General features: G+C 35.2%; 1 protein-coding gene across 4 annotated transcripts in view; it reads left to right on the top strand.

Annotated features, from left to right (window-relative positions):
- The window catches only part of sugct.L (succinyl-CoA:glutarate-CoA transferase L homeolog), a 319978-nt gene that overhangs the window by 100298 nt on the left and 192150 nt on the right, over positions 1-27530 (top strand). For all 4 annotated transcript variants that reach the window (XM_018266707.2, NM_001096092.1, XM_018266708.2 and 1 more), the window contains 2 exon segments: positions 1489-1586; positions 9380-9482. In XM_018266707.2, the coding sequence (XP_018122196.1) occupies positions 1489-1586; positions 9380-9482 (201 nt within the window).

Genomic DNA, 27530 nt, shown 5'->3' with positions numbered 1-27530 from the left:
TGAAAGAGAGAGTGTAATGAAACAGGCAGAGTGCAGAGAGAGACAGAAACTCACAGAGAGAGACAGAGTGCAGTGAGAGAAAGAAAGAGTGCAGCGAGAGAGAGACAGAGGGACAGAGAGAGAGAGAGGCAGAGAGAGAAACAAAGACTCAGAGAGACAGAGTGCAGGCTAAAGAGATTCCTGAGAAGCACAGTGACTGCTGGCGATGTAGTCCCCTTCTTACCACATCAGTTCCTGTACTTCCGTTCTTCCTTGTTCCCCCCTGATGGCAGGCAGGCAGGCCTGCACACAGCACAGCATGAGAACGGAGACGAGTGGAAGGGGCGGAGCCACAGTGGGAGCTGGGACGGAGGAGCGGTCCTAGAGCCCACAGTTTGAAATAAACATTATAGATCAGGAGCGGCCCACTTTACAAAAATACAGAGCGGCCCCTAGGGCAAATGAACAGATGGTCAGTCCGGGCCTGGTCCCAGGGGGGGGCACTACCCCCTCTTGCCCCCCTCTGTGGACGCCCATGCCCATAGGCTTGGCTAAGTTTTTTCGGTCGAAGGATAATCCTTCGATCGTTGGATTGAAATCCTTTGAATCGTTCGATTCGAAGGATTTAATCGTTCGATCAAACGATTATTCCTTTGATCGTACGATCGCAGTATTTGCGCAAAGTCCTTCAACTTCGATATTCGAAGTCGAAGGATTTTCATTCCCAGTCGAACATCGAGGGTTAATTAACCCTCGATATTCGACCCTTGATGAATTTGCCCCTAAGTGTAATAACCATGAAAACCTCTAATACAAAACTTAGCCAAGTAAAAGCAGCCAAGGTTCCATAGAAGTTGATAATGGCTGCTCCCACATTTGGGACATTTTCATAGACATTCAGACTTTTAGAGCTTTTTGGGGGGGTTTTTTTGCTAGTAATTGTGTGAAAACCTCATGTTTTTAGAGGTTTTAGAGTTATTTTTTTTATATGCAGCACGTTTAAAAAATAACATGGGATTTCAGAAACGGAGTTTATTCACGGTTTCAAAAACCTCTAAAACCACTACAACGAGAATGTTGATAAATGGGCCTCAATATGTTTTTATTTCTTTTGCCCCTTTTAATCACTGGTATAGAGCTGCAGCTTTTACTTATGACTCAAAGGTATTTCATTAATGAATCAAAAAGAATGCTAATTCTGTACCACATTTCCCTGAAAAGTCTTAATGCCTACAAATTAATCTGATTTCTTTGTTTTCTGATTATACTGAACTAGAACTAAAAGGGTCTCCTTATATTACCCTGCCACATGTACCTCATTTACACAGCAAGCATATCAGGTAGGAATTAACCAAGCATGCAAATCTACATTTGGTGTATTGTATGGGAATTTAGCAGCAATGTACTAGAGTAGAGAGGATTTTATCAGTTGAAGATATACAGATATTATTGTATCTTTGTTTATATTTTTGTTTTGATTGTTAATATTGTTTTGATTATTATATTTAGATCATGGAATTAACTGAACTCATCGGGGATCCTAGATTTAAGACCAACAAACTTAGAGTCCAGAACAGAAATGATCTCCTAACTATATTATCAGCACGGTACGCTTATTACTTTCAACATTTTTCAATATATAATTATCAGCAGTAAAACCTAACATAGTTTACAGTGCATTGTAGAATTACATTTGCACTATAATGTCATTGTTTATATATATTTCAACCTCAAAGCTTATATTATGATGCATGAAACATCTACCTACCTTACCTTACTAACCCCTGACAAAAGTAGCCTCTTCTGCTTGCTGTGATGAATTATGTGCAGTTGGTCACATCAATGCTTGGAGGTGGTTCCAGATGCGTTGTGGATGCAACTGACTCCACAAACAGAAGCTAATGACTTTATTGATACTTCACACATCATTGGCCATCAGTGTTATCACCCCCACTCTGTAAATGCTCGCTGAAATTTGCACATGAATCACAAAAAAACAGAATTAGTTTGTGCCTAAATTGTTACCAATAGTTATGCTGGAATTCTGGGGGAAAATTCTGCTTTTTGGTTTTCTATACAAAATGTACACTTACCACTTTGATCTTGCTTCATAAATGAGTCCTACAAGCCTTGTCACCTCATTCTTTTATCTTTCATTAATTAGTAAAACAGAGGTTTAACATATTTTGAGTTCAGTTGCTGTATCTAGGATTTTTTATTTGTGGTTTTTAGAGTTTTAAGGAGTATCTGGCAGAGCAACATTCTGCTCAGTTCTAACCCTAGCTGACCTTTAGGCTGGATCCACCAGCCATTCTTCTGGGCCACTGCATAGTTCTGGAACCATTACACTTTTACACAAAAAGTGGGAGGCAATTAATTTGAGGTAAAGCAACAAGCAAGGATAACAACATGCTGTTAAACTATATGCAATGTGCCAAGGTTTTTTTATTCACAAATGCCAATGATTGGATTTTATATGAACATATCCGTTTTCTTGTGTCCATGTGCACCTCTGCAAGGGAAACGAGGCATAGACGTAATTCTTTTTTTTACTGACTGAGAATGAGATTTGACTTTAAATTTAGGTCAAGAGCTTTTGTTTCAGGCGAAAATGATGAATGTGTCCTCTGTTAATCAAGGAATGCAAAGATGTTCCATCCCTGCCTGACTGAGCTTAAAGGTATTTAATCTGGTCTCCCACTGCATAAAACAGAAATTAGTTAAGGCAGCAATGTAGAAAAACTATTATGACATATATTTTGTTTTCCATAAAAAGAAATGAAGCCATTTATAGTTCTTGGGGGGATGAGACTGAAGGATACACAAACACTGAAGCTTTAAATACACCCCTGTGATTATGGGTGGATGTTAAACAGTCTGAAGGCACGTTTGATACTGACTTGCATTTGCATCACATTGCATCAAGGAAACCACTTGTGTAACTACAGAAATGATATATGAGCTCGGCTTGAAAATTCATTAACCGTACCACGAGAGCATAATATTTACATAGATCTGACTCGTTGACATTTTGACTGAATATTTTGCAGAATTTTACTTTATTTCTCCAGTTAGTTATCCTTTACTGAGTATAGTTAGATTCTATTTTTATGTTATGCTAGATCCTTATATAAGTTTGAGTAACATATAAAAATGCCTAATGATATTTGGTTTGGATCCTGAATATTTTTCCATATATTTTACTTAGATTCAAAATCGCCATGGGTTTTGGGTAATTCATTGTGGCTTGTGAACAGCTACAGATTTAAATCCAAAAACATGAGTGCATAATGATGACATTGTCATCTTTATGCACTCATGTTTTTGGGTTTTAAATCTAAAATGCTTCTTGATATGGCCTGAAAGTTTGGTAAAATTATAATTTTACTGTATTCTTGTTTAACATTTTGATATGGCTTGTTATTTATTTCCCTGGGAAATAATACTACAATTAACTAAAAATAGAGAGAGAAAAGCATAATTACATTTATGAACACTGCTGCCCACACTGTAAATTTAAGGTGTTGTTCGCTTTTTATTACTTTTAGTAGGATGCAGAGAGTGATATTCTGAGACAATTTGTATTTGGTTTTCATTTTTTATCATTTTTTATCATTTTTTATCATTTTTTATCATTTTTGGTGTTATTTAGCTTTTTATTCAGCAACTCTCCAGTTTGCAACCATGCACTGATTTGAATAAGAGACAGGAAAATGAGTAGGAGAGGGACTGAATAGAAAGATGAGTAATAAAAAGTACCAATATCAATATATTTGCATACTTACAGAGTATTTGTTTTTTAGATGGCATCAGTGACCCCCCAGTTAAAAGCTGGAAAGAGTCAAGAAGAAGGCAAATAATTCAAAACTATAAAAAAAAATTAAAAGCCAATTTACCAATTAAAAAGTTGTTTAGAATTGGCCATTCTATAACATACTAAAAGTGAACTTAAAGTGAACCACCCCTTAAAGGAGATAGAAACCCAAAAATAAAATTTTCACTAATAAAAGAAAATTTGATATCTAGGCAACCTTCTAGTATACATTCATTAAACTTTTTCAGTGGTTTTAAAGCTATTTGAAAATGTAATTACTATAGAAAGCAGTATATGTCTTTACTTTTCTCTACTCTACTGGATGAAATTCCTCCTTCAAAATGTCTATTAATCTGCTGCTTCTGTTGCTGTTGTTTCAAAATTCAATAGAAAATGGCAGACAGATACTGCTTTCAACAGCAATTATTTACATTTAGGGGCAGATTTACTAAGCTCGAGTGAATAGTTTGAATCAAAAAAGATTCGAATTTGGAAGTAATTTTTTGGGTACTTCGACCATCGAATCGGTGATTCGAACGATTCGAAGTAAAAATCGTTCGACCATTCGATAATCAAAGTACTGTCCCTTCGCCAAATTAAAGCTACCGAAGTCAAATGCTAGCCTATGGGGACCTTCCCCAGCACTTTTCTAAGTTGTTTTTTGGTTGAATAAAAATCTTTCGATCAAACGATTTTTGTTTGATCTAAGCTTTTGCGCTAAAATCCTTCAAATTCGATATTTGAATTCAAAGGATTTTACTTTGAAATCCGACCCTTGATAAATCTGCCCCATAATGTTCAAGCCATTGAAATTTTAAACAAATGTAAATCGGAAAGATGCTTAAAATTATGTTTTCTTTTATGAGGCAAAATAGATTTATATCCCCTTTAATTGTTCCAAAATCTTTGTAGCAATTCTTCTTATTAGTATGTTAGACATTAGTCTATTCAGAGTAGGATTAAAACGGGGAATCCCAAACAGCACAAGTGATATGTACAGAAAGTGATCTGCTTCCAGATGTTATTGGGTGGTGTAACAGTGTTTAACTCTTTCTGTGCAATTTTATGGCAACCCAATTTTACACATATATGTCACTTGGGATGAATTTTGCGTCATAGCGAAGATGAAAGGAAAGAGAAAAAAATAGAAAATACTTGTCTTCTATTGTACAATCTGTCAGCGATTTTTTTATGTAGTGAACTTGCTGTTGCATACCATACCATACACATGGCCTGCTTTGACCTCTGGCTTCTTTTTGTGGCACTCAAAAGACATTCTACAGCAACACAGATATTAAAATTGTATTTGCTCATATATTTTAGAAAAGAAATAAAGCAAAAATCTATTTAATATTGATGAACGTAATAAAGTAGAACAACTTCAGACTGGGGGGTCTGGGGCCCATCGGGGCTACTGCCTCAGGGGCCCTCACACACCACCTGTGCCCTCCTACCCAACCCATCTGTCAGATGGTTCTCTCAGTGCACGAGTATAGGTTCTTCTATCTTGAGTTCCTGAGTGTATTATTAAGATTGCTTTCCTGATCCTCGACCTTTGCCTGAAATCCCGACCACGATATCTTGCTGCCTGGACCGACCTTTGCCTGAACCGACGATTCTTCTGCCTGATCCTTTGTACCACGAACGGTGTTTGCCTAGATTGCTTCCTCCTTGGTCCGCCCTGACAATATAAGGGAGAAATCCTCTACACATAAGGGGTTATTTATTAAAGGTTCAGTTTTTTACCTTGAATGAACTCGAAACTCGAATTGTTTTTCATTTAAGAAAAAACTCGAATGGCAAAAATCCAATTCTGCAAGTTCCGCAATCCAAAAATTTTAGTTAATTGAGTTTTTTGGCAAAAAACCCTCATATCTCTTGAATTATTGAGTTATTGCGTTATCGTCAAAACCCTCCGAAAAAAACATGCAGGCTGTTAACATCTTCAGATTGTTCAAGGGACCTCTGCCATTGACTCCTACATGACCTTGACAAGTTTTAGATTATAAATCTTGAATATTTAAAGTTTTTTGTAACCTGAAAATGTGAGTTTTGACCCAAAAAAATACAACTCGCATCTTTGTGGAAAATGAGGATTGGTATCTATGTCTCCAAGCAAAAATTCAACATAAACATTCTAATCTACTTAGAATACTGTGGATTGTTGACATGTTTATCTACAAAAGCTAGCATAAACGGAGGTCTTGCAAAGCATGAAACAAAGAAAGCCCTTAATGATCTTTCAATTACAATTTTGTTGTAAGGTGGAATGCAATAGAAGTAGAAATAATTTATTTTTATAACAAAAGGTGATAAGCATTATTATTTGTTTCTATTAGCACCAACATATTCTGCAGACATTTACAGTAATTATGATTAAATCCCTGCCCCAGTGGAGCACTGAAAACAGAAGTGAATGAAAGGCGAGAGTGTGCCAAACTAGGGCAAGTCTGTACCTGTTTATTATGTACATATATGCGATCCTTTATCCAGAAAGCTCTGACTTATGGGAAGGCCATCTCTCATATACTATATTTTAATAAAGTAAATAATTTTTCTTAATTATTTCCTTTTTTGCAGTACCTTGTACTTGATCCCAACTAAGATAGAATGAATCCTTATTAGAGGCAAAACAATGCTATTGGGGTTGTTTAATGTTTTGTTTAAAGGGATACTGTCATGGGAAAAACATTTTTTTTCAAAATGAATCAGTTAATAGTGCTACTCCAGCAGAATTTTGCACTGAAATCCATTTCTCAAAAGAGCAAACAGATGTTTTTATATTCAATTTTGAAATCTGACATGGGGCTAGACATATTGTCAATTTCCCAGCTGCCCCAAGTTATGGGACTTGTGCTCTGATAAACCTCAATCACTCTTTACTCCCGTACTGCAAGTTAGAGTGATATCACCCGCTCCCTTTTCCCCCCAGCAGCCAAACAAAAGAACAATGGGAAGGTAACCAGATAGCATCCCTTTTATGTTTTTTTAGTAGGCTAGTAGTATGTGGATCTAAATTACACAAAGAACCCTTATCCAGAAAAACCCCAGGTCCCGAGCATTGTGGATCTCAGTTTCCATACCCGTATTTGGAAATAAAATTATTATCACTCTCATTTCTGATAATTTTGGATTTTTTCTGTCTTCTTCAAGCTGGATCTGAGGAGCAGATGACTTTGTCACTTTATATGAATGTGTTAACCACCTAGTGTCTGATTTTGATTCACCTATTTAAATGTAACTGCTTTACACAAGTGCTACTGTTGGTCTAATGAAAGCAAGCTCCAGAGAGAACTAAAATTGGTAGTTACATACCTTATGTACACTATGCCTCTCAAGCAAGTCAGTGATAGAATTTTAAGGCACAAGGAAGACAAATGATTAAAACAATTTAGTCCAACTGAAATGTTGCTAATAAAATGACATTCTATAGCATGCTAAAATGTAACTTCAGGCCTTTTTCACTATTTTTGGTATCCTTGTATTTCCTGGTAGGCATGGTGATCTCAGCTGTTGCTAATCTGGCTATGGGTGGCCAGTATTAGCCATTAGTCTGGCTATATAACCTCCTCTGCACTGACTCACTACCCCATTATAAGTCAACTGTGCTTGATCCTGGGTGCTTTGCTCCCAGTGATTGTTGGTATTTTGACTCCTGTTACCTTCTGCTCTCCTCTGTGTGATTTCCCAGTTCTGACCCCAGCTTGTTCCTGACCTTGAGTTTGATGCTTTTATTTAACGCTTTTTTTTCAATCTTTGTGCAGCTCTTTATGGATTTTATTGTTCTCTCCACTAGTTCCATTGCCTTTTAGGTAGTATTAGCTTCTGCTCAATTACAGCTCACAATGCCTTAGTTTTGAGATCTTTCTAGAAGGACAGGTTGTACCAAAGCTGTGTAAACTGCTACCTGTCCTGAGATTCAAATAATAACCTTGCAGTGATGCCCTCATGTAATGGGCTGGATGAACAGTTCATTGACAATGATAGCACCTAAATAGTTGTCTTTAGGACTTTGTAGGCATGGACATAAGGCTCATTTGTTTGGCTGCATACTTATTGTCAGATTGTGACACTGTTGGTGTATCTGGCATGAAGGAAGCAATGCACTGTGTAAGCTTTAGAATACATATTAGTGAATTGTAGAAAACTGGAAACAAAATATGAAATAAAACATGATGAGAAATTAAATGAAATAAATGAGCATATGTAAAATAAATGTGCAAAAAGGAAGATAAGTCTGTATAATTGACCAACAATTGAGGCAGGCAGAATGCAGAGAAAAAGTCTGGGCAGGTAACAGGAAAGTCAAGTCCAGGGATCAAAACTAAGAGCTGAGAGTATGGAGAATAAGGGCTTACTCTAAGAACTCAGGAACTTGTGAAGAATAGGTGGAAAACTTAAATAGCTTCTTAATTCAGGACTGTAACAAGCACCAGCAATTGAAAGCAGACAATTAGTCAAAAGCATTGACTGTAGGCTTGAATCTTCATAGACTCAAGTGGCTTAACCAGGAGCAGCAGTGGCCAGTAAATAGAAGGTCCCAAATATTCTTGGATTATTTTAGTCATAGTTTCTCCTGGTCTTTTCCTGCCTGTCTGATATTGAATGCTTCCTTCCGTTTCTGTTACACTTTGCAGTGAATGGTTCTAAGAATCGAGTCATCTCCAGTATCATGAAAATGTATAAAAAGAAATGTACAAAAACCTCATGTCCAGAACAGGTTGTTATAATAATATAAACATTAGGATCAATAGGGAGGTCTTTGCAAACTGAGTTGCTCTTTATATTCAGCAGCCATTATAGTTGCACAATTGAAAAATATTATACAGTATAACAGTGTTCTGGCTGAGCTTCATTTCTCATGGACCTTAACTGCACAGTTTTTCCTTCCTGCTTACCTCTATCAGGAGGTCGCATCAGCTTGCCTGAGTGCATACAGATCTTAATACTCATCTACATTTAGCAGATTAATTCTTTAATACATGTGCTATGATCATAGCTTTCACCAAGTTAAAAAAAAGAGCTAAAAAAAGGAAAGGGAATAGATTTGGCACTATTCAGGATGTGTAGAGTGCACTGTGGTCCATGCCCCTTTGACCCACTAATACATGCTTTAGAATTATGTTCCTAATAAATGCGAACATCATTTGGTTATCCAGCAGTTGCGGTTGTTAGTTCCGACATATGTTTCACATATGATCAGCAGGAAAAAGTCAGGACTGCTTCATATCAGGTTTTTCAGATCAAAACTCAAGCATTTCCATATTTCTTATTTTTCCAGAAGAATGTTAATGCTTTTGTCTTACAAATGTGATGATCATTAGAGTACAAAGGCCTTGAGGAAACCCACTGACCATATACAAAATTGCTGATAATTTTGGTTTGCATCTTGTATTAAGACAATCAGATAGAATTTCAAGGTTCCTTAACCATGTTCTTTGCCTCAGGGTTTTCACTTTTGAATTTCCGTGGAACATTTTTGTTTTAATATTGGCTCCCTGAGAATAAACCAGTGTGGTAGTGCTTTACATCCTTTGGAATTTAAAAAAGACAGAGTTCAAACCACAATCTTTTGTTTGTTCCTAGGTTCTCAGAAAAAACAACCAGTGAATGGCTAAATCTCTTGGAAGGTAGTGGCATTCCATATGGTCCAATTAACAGTATTAAACAAGTCTTCTCTGAACCCCAGGTTAGTTTTTATGAACTTTGTGTAGAATGTAATCACTGCCAGTGTTTATGTGTTTACCATGCTTCCTCCACAGCTTCATCACATGATTCCAATGTGTTCTTGATAAACCTCTGACCCTCCTGCTGCTGTCGAATCACAGATGCAAAATACTAAGACCTTCAAATAGTGTTCGAATTTCTGTGGATGCTGTGAGATATATTTTAGGTGATATTCTGTAAATCAGGTTAACAACCCAGCGCCGTTATTGCAGACAGCCAGAGATAATCCTAAACATACATTGAGCAATATATTATTATATATTATATTATTATAGTTATGTATCTGGTCAGTATTTTTTGTGGTTATGTTGTTGGCAGAGGTTCTTAGAAAAGACATATTTGTCAATGTTGACAGGTTGCCATCTATGCGATACTTTTAACAAAAAACACCCTGCACATTGGTTATTTACTTTTGCATATGTTTGTGTTTTTTGGGAACTGTTGTGATAAACACCCTTGAAAGACCCTAAAATATCGTTTCTAAGGTACTCCATATTTAGAGCACTTTCACAAGGTTATGATACCCCTTTTTCATATGAACTGTTTTCTGTTCAAATGCAAATACTTTCTCTTGGATAATATTTTTCTACAGTAGCCTCTCTGTCTGGCATGTTTGCATAGACTTGGTAATTGTTTCCCATTCTTGTCCTTGAATACCCCTTACAAACCAAGCTTTAACTACATCACTGTCTAACCACAAACAAACTAGTTCCCATAAAACCTACCTATTACCCTGTTTGGGAAACACTTTTTATACTTGTGAACATGGGGCTGAGGACAATGTTAGAAAAGAATGTTGCACTTTAATAGTAAATATTTTGTTTTCTGTCTGGTTGAGGTTCAGACTTTGGGGCCACATATGACCTGCAGGCTGAATTTTAAACTAGTAAAAGTTGTTATAGGCATTGCATTGTTAGACCTTAACTTGTCATGTTCTTAAATCTTGATTTCCAAGGCTTATTTACTGAGAAAAGGAGAACAACTGCTGTAAATTCTACTACGCTGCTAAATTCCTTGGTGTAAAATATTCATGTTTAATTCCTTTATAAACTAAAATGGTCTCACAAAGGTACTAATATTAGTTATTGTTGTGGTTCCACTTGAGAATTATCTATAATGTCATGACTGATGAAAGCCAGAGGCTTCATACCCTGTTAAACAACCCTGCCTTGTAGTCTGGACTCCCAAAATACAACAATTTCTGCCAATTAAAGACACCTCAAGTAAAATTATGTGGACAAGATATAACAATGCATATGGAAAATAATATTTTAATATATATATTCCTGAGTTGAACTGGCTGTGGTATTACAACTCCCAAACCAGGCACCTTTTGGATATGGTACACGGTAATAACAGGGCTCCTTTGTCTGACAGCATTCGTGCCTCTCCCAGCCTGCCTCTCATACATACAGAGCTGCTGAATGTTAGCATTCCTGTATTTATGAAGAAAGTGCAGGTTCTTGTACCCTATTCTGGAGCACAAAGACCTTCAACCACATGTATTTGCCATGGGAAAGGCTTCAAAGCATGATAAACTTGGTGGCTTGTGTCTGTTTCTTTGTACTTTACTCCCTGGCCCACTAATCATAAATTACCCCTTATGTCTCTATTATATTTACTTTAGAAATAGCACAATTTACCTTTTGCCAAGAAAAAAAATCTATGTCCAGTAATTGGGGCTTGCCATGCACTTAGATAAGTAAATATAACTAGCAAGTGTGACCTTGTGTTTTACGTTTCCATTTTGTACTCCTGCTGCATGCTCTTTAACAGATGTGATAGCCCATTTTTCTAAGATGCGTTAGAGATCGAAGAACTTCAACAGCATGAGATAGTCTAGAGGTTAATAAAATCGACTAACTTCACAGGCTTCCACAAATAAACAGATGAAAACAACAGATAATTTTTCCAGTCATCAAATATTTAAGTTCTTCCTTTACTGTTTGTTTTCTGTGGCATATTTATCTTAGCCGAAAGAACTGTGAAAGGAAATGGAACGGCCTTTTGGGACAGGAAGAATACTGTTTCTGTAAAAATGTTAAATTAATTTTTATGGTGATGCAGAGTCAGTGACTGGTTGTTAAGGGATGGCTCCTTGCCATTGGGTGGAGTTTTGTTTTGATATCCTTTTAGAGCTTGCAGGTGTTTGGCACAGGCTGAAATCAGGGACAGCTGTGATATTTCAGTCCTGATTACTCCCAATATTTCTTAGTGGAGATACAGTACATCACCATGTCCTACACCTGGTAAAATCCAACTTGTGTGGCATGGCTTACAGTGCCCTCTCTGGCAGCCTATACCTTTCCAACACTGCCCATACAAAGCGCATAGCAATGTGCCTAAGCAAGGCCGAAAGGATGCTGCTGTGTTAACTAAACCCTAGACAGAAAGCATTTATCCCTCACTACTAGTATTGCAAATTCAACACATATGCAAAGACATTGCAAAGCTGACAACACTTAATACATTTCTAAAGTTTTAGCACGGAAGCTCTCCATAATTCCTTTAGTTACTTAGAAACAAGACTAGCCCAGTAATATTTTATTCTCCTCCCTGGCATAGAAAGGGTTATCTGATGTTTGCTACATATTCCAGGAATTTCAATGTGTGTCTCTCACTCTCATAATGCACACTCTGTCCCTTAATCAGAAACAGCCGCATGTTATTGTATGTATAAAAGTTATTAGCCAAGTATTTTGGAATGATAAGTAAATTTCCGTTCATTTGTTGGTTACAAACCCTGATAATAACAACTTCTTCATGCTGCAGACTCTTATTCACTACCGGTTACTTCTTTCCTGAAAGCCTCTTATTGTTTACCTCTCAAAAAAATGGCATTTATTTTAAAGTGTGTTTCTTTACTTTTAGTGCTATTTAGGAAACCGCTGACCACATTGTACGCCATGTTTAGACTCCCAGGGCTGTGGTAAATAAGAACAGATTGGGGTGATCCATTAAGATTTAAAAACCCTGTTAAGAGTTTGTATAATTGTACAATTTTGCTTGATTAAAGGAAAATAACTTTTTTTTTTTTACTAAAAAAAGAAATTTAATGATTTCTGAAAATGTGTGGCCATTTGTTTTGCATTTCATACAAATGTGCTATCTCTCAGACGCAAACAAGTCTACTTATAGATATACCACAGATTTGCTGCTATTCTCCTTGGCATGCTTTGTTGTTATATCATGCAAATTAAATAAGATTACCATGCAGCTGCTTTCATTATTTCAAGGCATGCTTTTTTTCCTACTCTCTGAGAACAGTTTATGTTGTTTGAGGTGAGAAGTGTATTTTCTTTTTTGTTTTGTCAGTGGTTACATTCTTTAACAAATGGCAAATATTATAGGCTGTTAGGATCACGGAACTTGGGGCTGTTGTGGGCACTTTGAGTGCAACACTTTTACGTAACCAAAAAAGAAACAGTCTAACACTACAATCATCTGACAAGAACACATGCCTGTTCTTGTCGGGTAATAATTGCCTTAAAAAAGTATAGGTGTTTCAGGTGCATTAATACTGCATTTTTAAGTAACATAAAATACAACTTAGGGCAATTGCAGATGAACGCATTTGCTGTGTTCTTCTGTGGGAAATTTTTTTATGCATTTCACTACTACTCAGAATGCAGGACGGAAGCGCCAAACGCAGGTGGAACGTCTCAATTTGCATTTCACCTTCATTCAGCACTTGAGGCAGAGGCAGAACGAGTACAAACTTATTGAAAAGAAAATGTTGAATTTCTTCATGCTCTTCCTTGTCTGTAAGTGCCCAAAACCGCTCCATTGCAGTCCAATTACTCAAAAAGTATTTAAATCAGCAACTGTTAGGCTATAGTTAGCCTAAATGTAGAGACTGAAAAAATGTTAATTTATTCTATACAGATTTTTCAGTTTGCCGTTTGACTTGATTATCCTTCATTAGTAGTATCTGCTGTAAATGGTTTGCTTATAGGTTTTTTTATTATGGTTCCTGATAATTTGATTTTGCTAGCATTGGTTGTGCTGGTATATAGAGATGAAAAATGAAGAATGTGCTTAGTTATTGAGATACTGTATGGAAGGGCAAACTAGCTTTGAACTCTATACTACAAAATCAACCAGCCAACAAATATGTATATTGAGGCTCATTTAAGGCTAAAGTGGTTCTAACCTTATACCATGATATAGGACAATTAATAATAACTGTATTATGTAGTGTATCAGTAAGCCTTACTTCCTTTCCTATGGTGTAAGCATTGTCCCTTGGCAATCACATGAACACAGCCATTTCAGCAACCTTTTCTGTTTTCCAACCTTGTCGCATAATTATGCGTAATGCGCTGGTCAGGTGACCCCACCAGCATCACCTTGGCAATGAGTCTGTCCAGTCGGATGCTAAAAGTTAACAGGGCTAGATGACTTAAAGCCGTACAGAGCTCCAATCCCTATAATTACACTACTCCATGCATTATAATCTGTACTCTTAAGAGGTGATTAACATGTTGGGGGTCATGCAAGAATTTTGTAAGTATTTATGCTATTATCGTTAATGCCATTACTTATTCTATTCATATACAGTTATATTAGCAAGATCTACATTGTACATTTTGCTTTCTGCTTAATGTGCTGTCCACATACAGAATATCTTTCATTTGAAATGCTGATTATTTTGCCAGGATCACTAAACTCACTGGGAAGCCTTTTTTCCCCTTTTAAATTTCAAACAACCTATTATAATGTTATTTTCAATTATAATTTAATGATGTGCATCTATTTACTTTACTTGCCTTATCTAAGGTAAGTCGCAAGGAAATGTAATTATAAAAAGTAAAAACACTCTCCCACCCATAAAACAGTACCTTACAAAATATGCCATTACCCTTACTCTTATGAGTATAAAGTGCAATATTTTGTAAGGTACTGTTTTATGGGTGGGAGAGTGTTTTTACTTTTTATAATTACATTTCCTTGCGACTTACCTTAGATAAGAAAAAGGGTAAAAGGGTGGAGATTTTTTTTATTTGATCAATTTGCCCCATGTGTACCTTTTTCCATATTGGAATCAAACTGTATGGAATTGGTAGAAAAAGTGATGAAAATAGGATCAGTATATTTTCATAGCATTTGTTAAGACAGTCCTTTTAAATCTGGTGCAATTTAAACATTTTTGCTAGATAGTGCCACATTATTGGATGATGTATCCACATTAAAGGACTATTTTAATTAGTTAAGTTGACAATAGTATAAGGGCCATATACAGTGGTGTGAAAAACTATTTGCCTCCTTCCTGATTTCTTATTCTTTTGCATGTTTGTCACACTTAAATGTTTCTGCTCATCAAAAACCGTTAACTATTAGTCAAAGATAACATAATTGAACACAAAATGCAGTTTTTAAATGAAGGTTTACGTTATTAAGGGAGAAAAAAAACTCCAAATCTACATGCGCCTGTGTGAAAAAGTGATTGCTCCCCTTGTTAAAAAATAACTTAACTGTGGTTTATCACACCTGAGTTCAATTTCAAAGGTTATAAAGCCATTTCTAAAGCTTTGGGACTCCAGCGAACCACAGTGAGAGCCATTATCCACAAATGGCAAAAACATGGAACAGTGGTGAACCTTCCCAGGAGTGGCCGGCCGACCAAAATTACCCCAAGAGCGCAGAGACAACTCATCCGAGAGGCCACAAAAGACCCCAGGACAACATCTAAAGAACTGCAGGCCTCACTTGCCTCAATTAAGGTCAGTGTTCACGACTCCACCATAAGAAAGAGACTGGGCAAAAACGGCCTGCATGGCAGATTTCCAAGGCGCAAACCACTTTTAAGCAAAAAGAACATTAAGGCTCGTCTCAATTTTGCTAAAAAACATCTCAATGATTGCCAAGACTTTTGGGAAAATACCTTGTGGACCGACGAGACAAAAGTTGAACTTTTTGGAAGGTGCGCGTCCCGTTACATCTGGCGTAAAAGTACACAGCATTTCAGAAAAAGAACATCATACCAACAGTAAAATATGGTGGTGGTAGTGTGATGGTCTGGGGTTGTTTTGCTGCTTCAGGACCTGGAAGACTTGCTGTGATAGATGAAACCATGAATTCTACTGTCTACCAAAAAATCCTGAAGGAGAATGTCCGGCCATCTGTTCGTCAACTCAAGCTGAAGCGATCTTGGGTGCTGCAGCAGGACAATGACCCAAAACACACCAGCAAATCCACCTCTGAATGGCTGAAGAAAAACAAAATGAAGACTTTGGAGTGGCCTAGTCAAAGTCCTGACCTGAATCCTATTGAGATGTTGTGGCATGACCTTAAAAAGGTGGTTCATGCTAGAAAACCCTCAAATAAAGCTGAATTACAACAATTCTGCAAAGATGAGTTGGCCAAAATTCCTCCAGAGCGCTGTAAAAGACTCGTTGCAAGTTATCGCAAACGCTTGATTGCAGTTATTGCTGCTAAGGGTGGCCCAACCAGTTATTAGGTTCAGGGGGCAATTACTTTTTCACACAGGTTTGGATTTCTTTTCTCCCTAAATAATAAAAACCCTTATTTAAAAACTGCATTTTGTGTTTACTTGTGTTATCTTTGACTAATAGTGAAATGTGTTTGATGATCAGAAACATTTTGTGTGACAAACATGCAAAAGAATAAGAAATCAGGAAGGGGGCAAATAGTTTTTCACACCACTGTATATTGTGATATCTTTTCAGGAGAAGAGGTTTTTCACCCAGATCAATCTAAATCAAACACATTTTATGGTACTTCTGTGATTTTTTTTAGCCATGTAATCCTACATTACTCCACTGCACTGTAGTTATTATTTTTACAAGTCTGATTGGGGGATGAGCTCCATCAGGACATGTTGGAGGTCATTAGCTTACCTGGATGTGGCAGGATGCCATGCAATTTACAACGCAAAATATTCCTACAAATTAAATATACATATGTCACAGCTGCAATTGCATCTATGGCATCTAATGGCCATAACTGTAGCCAAAAAACTATGAACTCATATCTCTAGGGAGTCTTATGGCTCATGTACAAAGTTTGTAGGTCATTTCCCAAATATTCTGTAATAAAAATATATAAAACAATAAAAGAAGGCTAAACTGAGATTAAATAAAAAGTGCCTGCACTTTATAAGACATATAGTAATATTTTGTAAACTAACAATGGTACAATAAAATGGTAGCTGTATTTTTCTCAAAGGAAATAAGATAACAACACATTATTAAATTGGTTTGAATATGGTTGCACAGTCCTCATAAGGATGAAGAAAGAAAAGAAAAAACATGTGCTACTGATTATTTTGTGCTCTGATGAAAAAGAAGGGGAGACATGGTCTATTTTCATTTTGAAATGGTGCTCAAAGCATACAGTTTTAGAATAAGATTACAGGTTTATTGTGGGGTTTACATATCTTTACAGTTTAGCTCAAATGCTTTAATGCTGTTAGGTTTATTACATATGTGTAGCAAGGTGATTTTTCAAATGTTATTGACATCACTTAGTTTGTATTGCAAGAACAAAATGCAAAATTATACATTTGTCATGTGTGCAGCATTATTGTTGGGTGTTCTATGAAAGCTATTGCACATGTCAACTTTAATTAGACATATACTGTAAATATAATCAAACTGCTGTCATCGTTGTATTACTTAAGGGGTAAGTATGGTTATTTTAGCCTATTAAATACTGTACATGGTTTGACTAACACTTTAGTTGAAACATACAATAAAGGGATGCCAGTGTTCAAACATGTTGCTGACAATTAAATGTCAAACAATGAAATGGAATGGTACCATACTGGTCCCGGTGGGTCCTGGTCTGGGTGTTTAAACACTAGGTCTGTTAGTCAAAAATAAGCCAATAACTTGTAATGTGCTCACCATATTAATTTGGTGGTCTGGGCAATTAAGGTCTGATCCAGCACAAACATAACACTGGATTTGTGGGAGCTACACATATGAAAGCTACAAAAATGATATGGTCTGGGTGCAGCTGCCCATGACCAATCATAGGACAGTACAATTCCAAGAGCACAATAATGGGCTTTAGACAACAAGCAGTAGGACAAAACAAAATGTTGGTACTTTTAAGGGTTTCTGTGTGGGTAAGCATTTAGGATATTAGCTTTGTCTGGCCATCTGCAAGTAAAACTATGAAAATAAATATTTTATTGGTTGATATGGGTTATGGCCCACTGTGCAGATTTGCCTAATATTCATAAATTACCTTCTTGAGTATGCAATATAGTTTTGGTCACCAATCCCAATGATCTGGAAAGAGCACAACGATGTGGAACGAAACTGGAAAATAATGCAACAATTAAAGAAACATTTACAAATTTATGTTATAGGACATTTTAGACAGATTTCAAAGGATATTTTTGCTGTGAGAGTGGTGATGCTCTAGAATGCTCTGCTGGTAGATAAATTGAACCTAGTATATTGTGTGAATGTGTTAGTGACCTCAGATTAAAAGCACCACTAGGGCAGGCACCTAATTAAATAATGAGCAATCTTTGTACATGTACACGTTAGTGGTATACTGTTCATAGCTTGATTTTATGCGACTACGAGTTTTTACACAATAAATTTACACTTGGCTACGCAATCACATAAAATGATTACACAGCTTTATAAACCTGCGTGATTTAACCTGACATACCATGATGTTAAAGTGGCAGTATGATTTATTTAAACACTGTCTTTTAAATATCCTTATAAATATGCATCATTGTTACTCCTAGTAGTAACAACATTACAATGACCTAGTAAGCATTAATTTGTCTACATGAATTTTCAAAATAATTAAAGAAGTCATTTATTTCAATGAACTAATGTTATCAATATGTGTGTTGTAAGAAATATCATTGTGCCATCTGATATGATTAGAGTGCATTTAGTTGCCGTTATTGCTTTCAGGCTTTTATTTTATCAGTAACACAAAGAACTGTGCAATGCAATTACATACAAATACAATTATAGACCACAAAGATGTTTTGATAGGTTTTTGGAACTTGCAAAATGAAACATTATGTAGCATGCAGTGTAGTGTGACACAAAGTGCCTTCCTCAAATAGTCAGGGAAATAAAGTATATGTATTGTTCTCTGAGCAACGTACAATACTCAACTTTTTATATTCATCTACACAATTAAGAAAATATTTTAACTGCTACAGTAAAGGTGGCCATATATGGGCCTGGAGAGGCTGAATCAGCAGCTGATTTTACCATGTATAGGGCCTGTCTGACCAATTTTCAGCATATAAGAAAATCCTGCCGGGCAAGGACTGCATCATCTTCATGGGACTGCTTTAGGATCTGATTGTTGGTCCAAATGTTCATATCAGCCCACTGTGGCCCAGCATGTGGGTGGACAAATTTGGCAAAGATTTGCAAGTTTGGTGATTCAAATGTATGGATTTACAGCTTTCTACAGTGTGTTCTTTTTAGATATTGAAATAACTGTTTGCATAATGGATATTCACCTGAACAGTATACAAATGCACAATTCAACCAGTGGAATACTAAAAAAAAAGGTGTCGGGCAAGTCCTGTTTTAGCAACAGTGTTTTTTATCTGGCAACAAAAATTCTGCTAATTTCTGGTGTCCATGCATTTTTGTTCACGACCTGAAAACAGTGGTGGTTACTGACACTGTCATCTTAGCATTTGCAAGTTTAACCTATTTAGCTACAGTAAAAAATAAATCACATACCATCCCTTGCAATGTACTTTGCAGATGTGTTCCAATTCCAAATAAGAATTGATGACTATGGTCAACCAATGTGGTAGAACAATAGCGAGGTATTGGAAAGGAGAGCGTGAGATAAAAGAGAGAGAGTTACACAGCAATTTAGCTATAAAATATGTATTAACAGATATGTGCGTTACGATAACCTACTATGTCCAGTGATAGTTTTGAATTCAGGTAATACCAGCTCTAATGCTATAGCCAACTCTAATTTTTTCAATATCAATTAACAAACACAGCTCTGTAAAGCCTAGTGGAATGGGCCAAGGATGTTCTGAATAAATAAGTCAAAATATGAAAATAGTGAGTTTAATATATAGATAAGAATAAAAAACTGTGACCACTGTTACCATTATGCAAATTGACGCAGTCCTCATAAATGCACCACAACCTTTAGGAATGGCAATGATATCAGGTTTTTTTTACCCTTTTTTCCACATTAGTTATAGGGAAACATGGGTAGTTTTTGTTATATTATGTACTAAACTGGGCAAAATCAGAAATTAAAAGTAAAGTCCCAGTTAAGACCAACTGCAACCTGTTAGCAGCCAAATAGATAAGGAGCAGTTTATTATACATTGGGCTTCTTCATTGACTTATGATTTGTTTTGATTGCTCAAAAGAACCACAAGTAGATTGTAACTTTAGTACCAGCTTTAGTAATAATATTCTGTACATAGAAATGTTCAGGATTGGATCATATAATTAAGGTTTGGTGCTTGTGGATAACTAACTTGCCAAAGGCTTCAAGTAGTTATTCTTGGCCTCATAGAACTAAACAAATATGCCAGCCGAGGCAGCACAATATGTCTGAGTTTTGTAGCATTTAGATCAATAAACAAAATATTTATCCATGTCTCGTAAATAAAGTTAGATAGTTACAGTACTCCTTTCCCATGATACCTGCCTCCAAATTAAAGTTAAATATGCTGATGTACAATGTGCATTGCTAAAATAAGCTACTGGGAATGGTGATTTCATAGGAAGTTTTATCACTTATCATACTGTTATTTTTATAACACTTACTTTTTCATTGTAGCGCTGTCAAGCACGATAATATCCTAGGTGTACAAGATGGAGAATTAAGAATAATATTTGACAGTTAAAGATACGCTGTTATTTTATTATGTCATTAAAATCCATCCAATTCAACATTCAGCTAGAAGAGAGCAAAAACCTTTGATAGCATAAATGATTAATTTGTTGGCTGAAACTGCTGTAAACCTGCTTAAAGATGTCTACGAAACACTCTTATTAAGATTTGACCTTTAAACATAAATGTCTGAATTTTAAAAAAAATCAAGCTTTAAAACGTTGATTGCCCTATCTGCTCAATACATTGGGATGTATTTTGAAAGTAATACTTGGCTGATATAATGTATATTAAAACATATGCTGATTATATCAATTTATGTGATCTCATGAATGAAGCTGCCCTTTTCTTCATACCTCAAAATCATCCTCATTTGTGTATAGTAATATTAAATAGGTCACAGTTTGTTTATAGGAAAAAGCATTATATTATTATGACATTATCTTGAGAGAATCATGGTTTGTAAAGCTGTTTTTTCCTTGAGGCACTTCACTTAATGGAAGTTTGAGAACATTGTGAACTAGCTGGATAACTTTGGAAAGACAATTTGGTATTATTTCCGTATGCTTCATTGGATTGAAGGTGTTTATCACAACCAGCATTCCTGGTATTGGCTGTAAATGAAACCAAAGTCTGAGTAGAATTATGGCTTACCTCTTTCTTACCTTGTCTACACCCCTAATGGGATCATACATGTTGCAGAGAGCAGCATTATCTAAAACATTGGATTCAAATGTTTTTCTCCTAGTTACACTCTTTATATTTATATTACTGCATACAATATCTCTTTGCAGGACCCAATGGGCAGCCGGATGTTTGTTTGACATGTGGATGTTTGTACAGTATTATATTATTTATATGGTTGGTGGTGCTAAACTGATTTCATTTTTAATTTTTTCAAGTTTACATTTTGTAAAACACAAACACGACCATATGGTGGCCAACCAGAGAATGAAAAACTGCAAAATCCGCTAACCGCTTTTGGTTTAGAAAAGAGCTGATTCAATTTGGGCATGGTGCCCAGGCCATACTGACTGAACACAGCTCCAGAGCACCACCATATCTTAGTATATGTTTTATTAAGATTTGTGCAGTGTTAGATTTGCTTCCCACATTTATTATAGTACAAAGGAAATTGTTGCTGCAGTCCAAATATAAGTTAACTATATATAATGTAATAAGTGTAACTAATTCAGCTAAAATTACAGGTATAGGATGTATTATCTAGAATGCTTGGGACACAGGGTTTTCCAGATAATGGATCTCTCCGTATATTTGGATGACTAAACCTTAAAGGGCACCAATCATAACTAAAATCATTTACTAAGAAAAGACAGCATCCATTTTTTAAAACAGTTAGAATTGTTTGTATAATGTAAATCATCAGCTCACTATACCTTCTGCAAAATCTCCCCTATCTCCACTGCAGTTCTAGCTGAGGCAGGCATCTTGGATTTCACTGGCTCCTCCTACCTATATCTTCACAGCTGAAATCTTGCAGTTGAAATTCCTTGGTTGCTTAGCAACCCTTCTAAGCTATTTTCAAACTAGGCATTCTGGGTAGAATACTCAGGGCAGTGCTACAATCTGAGCATGCTTGTGAATTTTGCATATTATAGTCTCAGTATGGACTCCCTCAGTGAAAGAACCCATTTGACAAAATAAGGGATTTTTTAAAACCTGTAGTTTTTAAAAAAAAAAAAACTATATATGTCGTGTGATTAAACATGTTTAGGTTGTAAACATATTGTTAATATATGTTTGATTTTGGCTGTGATAGGTGCCCTATAAGTCTGCTAAAAATAATTTAAACATTGAATAAACCCAATGCAATTGTTTTGCCATCAGTATGGACTGATGGAGCTCAGTTAAAATCAAGTACAAAGTATGGTTTTATTATTACAGAGAAAAAGGAAATTATTTTTTAAAAATTAGAATTACTTGCTTAAAATAGGCTTTATGGGAGATAGGCTTCTCGTAATCTAAAACCTTCTGGATAACTCAGATAAGGGATCCTATACTTGTACTACAAACATACAAAAAGCTGGTTAAGGAACACCCAGTGACCCTCTGTTACTAATAATTCATTATTTGTTAGAGCATACATTTTTTTTAAAACAAGGAAGTTGTTAAGCCATTACACCATGTCAAGGTAAAACCTGTATGGTTGTCCTAACTATTTAAATCTGGTCATATTATGTTAGACTGACAACTTCCTTCTTAGTTGCATTGTCTTGGGGAAAGTGACTCCAAATTACATGGTTTCAAAGCTCCTGTTTATAGGGGACTACCCCATACCTACTGAGCAATATGACAGCTATCACATTATATTGTGGGCTGCATGACAAAACAGTCTGCTTAAAGCTGAAGTTTCGGGTGAAAGTTCATTTTTCTGCAAAAGAATTATATCAGCAGAAGAATGATATCAAATATGAGTCCAAGAATTACTGAAGGGGCATAAGGACAAAAAGGTGAATGTCTTAGAGTGGGCCAGTTAAATCCCTGATCTTAATCCAGCTTTCAATATGATGTAGACAGTAATATTCTGAAACTATTTAAAATAAATAATAGGCATATAATTAAAAAAATACAAATAAAAAAAAAAAACAATTGAAATGTTGCTAAGAATAGGGCTTTCTATAACATACCAAAAGTTCAGGTCAGCTATCCCTATAACAAGCAGATCCTGTATCTTCTAATAAATATCCATTCATTGTCTGTAACCTTATATAAATGTGAGCCCTTGGTTTTGCAGTAGCCCATATGAGTCAGAGATTTTAAATGGCAGAAATCCATTTGTTCATATAACAATTACACATTTTAGAAACATAAATAATTCTCATAAAGTCTTTATATAAAAAAAAGTGTATGGGCTCTTTTGTTTGATATATATTTTTTAATTCTGTTATTGCTGCAAAAAATATTAAAATGTGTGCATTAAATACAAGCAGCTCGTTAAACATCTAACAAGGACCACACCTTAAAGCTATTAAAACTTTAAAAAAAAAAAATCAGTAGGATTGTTTCACCTTCAACTCACATTTATACATTCTTAGTAATCTTAAAGAATATCCTATTATTACAGAGGAAACAAAATCAGTGAAAAATAAACAACACTATGAACACTTATGTTATTCATTGTTGGAGTATTTGCTGGAGGAGAGCTTAATGCTGCTGCATTCTTTCCATGCTAGTTATATATATATTTGTTTTATTGAATTTCAAAGATAGTTGGAAATATTGAGTGAATTAAAATCAATTCCAGAGAGAAAAAGTAAAGATAAGGTAACAGAACATAGTAGGAGACTATCCATTTCAAAAATGCACATGTCTCAATAGAACATCATTGACTCGTATATTAGTGATGGAATTTATTGACCACAGGGTTCCCAAACTTTTTTTAGAAGGGTTATCATAAGACTTAGCAAACTTATACTGTATAATGCATTGATGGACATTTCTGGAGGTAGAGAATTCTATAGATTTTTATAGTCTTCAAAGCCAATTTATATGTGAGGAAGACTTGATAGGTGTTTTCTTAGCTTTTGAGTATGGTGAGATAATGTGGCCCAATATGGCTCGAAATGATTAATCAGCCTCTAGAAGTTTCCATAGATCTTCAATTATTTGTATAATGGTTTGAACAGCTTTTTCTAGAATTGTAAATAAAATGGCTACGTCACACACTAATAAACATTTTTAAATAGTCGTTAGGTACAGTAAAATTATTATGTCCCCATGCTGGCACACATTTTTGTGTCCTGTGTTTTATTTGAAGGATATAAAAGAGTAGGGTAAGTGGACAACCTTGTTTGATTGCACTGCTTTATTTGAAGAGAGATAATACAATGCTTTGTATATTAACTTGTGCCATAGGGTAAGAGTATAACGCTATTATAACTATTTGAAATGGAAATCCAGTGTTGCTTATTGAGAATTAAGTTTGCTTTCATTATTCAAAGTTATATTAAAAAGCACTTACAAACAGAGGTGTACGAAAATGTTAATGAAATTTTAACTAAGACTTTCTACAGATGGGATTAGTAGAATACATGGAGAATAAACAAACACATACATTGTGGGTTCAGTGCAGCATAATACCAGTATCTGAATACCTTAATTGGGTCAGAAAACTATTTTAAAATCCTAATCAGGTATTTTATATAATTATATAATCCTCTTCAACAACTGTTGACCCTACAATATAAAAATACAGTCTTGCCATTCTGTCTGTATACAGGCAACACATAGCATAAAAAAATCTAAAGAACCTGGCTAAAAGAATTTGTCACTAAAACATTCTTTTTGAAACACGTAAGCACTGGCAAAGGGGGTTTAACCACATTATTCTTACTTATCCTTACCGTTGGAACATTTTATTGCTTCCATTTTAAAACAATATTTGCACACATTTAGCTTTGTGTTTACTGTTATGACAATTTGCGGTGAAAGTGTCACAAGAGTCTTGTTTAACGTTTTACAATGTGATTATTGTTCATAAACATAATTTAAAATCTTTTTCTGTAAAGGTTACTTGTGGCCTGCCAGGAAGAATCCATCTGCTTTTAAACAGCTATAATTCAGATTATTTCAGTAATAAAATTAGGAAATTACAAAAAGATTTTACAAGTCACAAGGTGAATTATAAAAAAAGCAACAAAAAATATTTGAATATTGAACTGATGGCAATAGTTTATATAAGCAAAATTCTCTTGCTTAAAGCCACATCTTATACAGTCCTAGAAGGAAACACAATTCAGATAATCTCTATTCTGTATCATAGATTAACTTGAAATGCAGCTGTTTTAACTTACATTTTGATCTAGCTTCGAACATTTACAAAATCCTGTTTTGTATTGCTTCTATAAGCACTGAAGTCTGTTAAAAGCATATAGGTTTTCTGTCTTTTTTATTTTTTAAATGAGGTGCAGTGCTCTGTTATACACCCATGCCTAAATTAACTGTTTCATTGGATTTGCTTGTCTTTTTCATCTTTCTATTGACAAGCTTCTTTGTGGTTTCTTTTTCCTATGTTCCTTCCGTCCAACATTCCTTTTGCTTTGTTCTTTTTTTCAAATTGATGAATGATAAAATGATTCAGCCCAATTCTATTCAGTTTTTGGCTTAGTGCACTGTGTACATTTAACTTTAAAGATCTCAGTTTTAATGTTTTTAATCTACTGTATTACTTTCCAGTTATAAAAAATATCAAGAGTCCGTATGGCCCATCATACTAAAGGATATTTGTTGTTGAATTTATTTAAATCATGCTGCTGTTTGAAACAGTTTTCCAGATGAACATTGTAATTCCAGAAAATTCAGTTTTATTTACAGACACAAATTGTGGGACAGCATATTTTACATTGCACCATAGTATTATTAGTATAATGCAGAAAGGGGAAACTATTTGAATTAATTCTCGGCTTCTAGTATCATGTCTTAAATAAGTGCAAAAATCCATATATCATACCTTATTTTGTGTAAAAATATAGAAAGTGGTACTAGATTTTCACTTCTAAATAAGCTAAAAATACCAACAAAATCAATGATATTCTGGGGCAGATTTATCAAGGGTCGAATTTCGAAGTAAAAAATACTTTGAAATTCGACCATCGAATTGAAATACTTCGAATATCAAATTCGGACTTTTTTCATCGAATTTGGGTATTCTGCGGTCGAAGTAAAATTGCTCGATCGACCAATTAAATCGTTCGAATCGAACGATTCGAACAATTTTATCGTATGATCATACGATTTTACTTTGACTTCAAAAAACTTAGAAAAATGCTGTAAAAGGTCTAGGCTAACATAGCACTTTGGCAGGTTTAATTTGGCGAAGTATTGAAGTCGACGTTTTTTTTAAAGAGACAGTACTTTGATTATCGAATATTCTAACTATTTTACTTCAAATCGAAGTCGTAGTATCCTATTCGATGGTCGAAGTATCCAAAAAATCACTTTCAATTTCGAATTTCTTTACTTCGAAAATTCCCTCGAATTCACTTGGATCCTTGATAAATCTGCCCCTGAATGTATTGTACAAGTTAATTGCATACAGCTGCATATGGCCAGACTAAAATAATTGATATTAATACATGCATTTAGTCAGAATGCCAGAACTATGCCTTTCCCTTAACAGCAATTTGGTTTTCCACTGTATTCATGAGTTGAAATCTCCAAACAGATTTTCAGCCACATTTATTGAATAAACTTGTAGGATAATGTTTAATGGATTTTGCAGAAAAAGTTCCATCACAATGGGGGAATGTAATGTGTTTCCTTAGCGCAAGAAACCTGCGCAAAGAAAATTGCCAACATTAGTGACCATGTTTGTGTCCTTTTTGATGGCAAAGTTTGTGACTTTTGTGAACATTCTCTGCATATGTAAAATTTAGCAAGCGCAAAATATTTTTTTGCAACGGCATATTTAATGAAACTCCAGAGCAATGGTATAACACTAAACATTTGAAAAAACTGCATTTTAAATAATTCTTGTGAATTTTAATTAAATTCCTGTCTTATAAGGTCTTCTATTAGCCTATATTTCAAGTGCCTTTTCTCCAGAGAAAACAAACCCAGTCTTGATAGTCTTTTTCTCATTGCTTAGTTCTTCCATTTCTTTTACCAGTTTATTTGCACATTTTCCCCCTCTGGTTGCCTGTGATCAATTTATTGTTAATCAGATTTTATATCAGATTAAACACAGGCAGTGTGCTGATTTTGTACTGTTTGAAATCACAGTCTTGAAAATTTGTATGAACTATCTATATTTTGCAGTCTCTGCATAGATAATTCTATGCTTATTGGGTATAAACGTGAATTGTAGACTCCTTTTATGATACTGTGGCTGTAGATAAAAAAACTGTTTCGAGTTAATTTTTTGAACATTTCCTAAAAACTAATGTTAGCATATGTTTCCAATTTGCTAAACTTTTTGCAACTTTTACATGGTATTGTATTTGTATACGTATGGCAACATATACAATATTGAGAATGAGCATTTGCATAGGGTGGAATGTCTAGGATGCAATAATTGGACGAAACATTAATTAATACTATTTGTGCCAGAAAGCACAGTACAACAAATTAACCACATAATCAGCACTATGACAAAAAAATACAATCATTTGTAGATAAATATTATCAACCAAGCCACCAGAGTTATTAATTGGAATTAAAT

This window comes from Xenopus laevis, chromosome 6L (genome assembly GCF_017654675.1).
Source record: "Xenopus laevis strain J_2021 chromosome 6L, Xenopus_laevis_v10.1, whole genome shotgun sequence".
In the NCBI taxonomy this organism is placed as follows: Eukaryota; Metazoa; Chordata; class Amphibia; order Anura; family Pipidae; genus Xenopus; species Xenopus laevis.
This window is presented reverse-complemented; position numbering and strand designations above follow the sequence as displayed.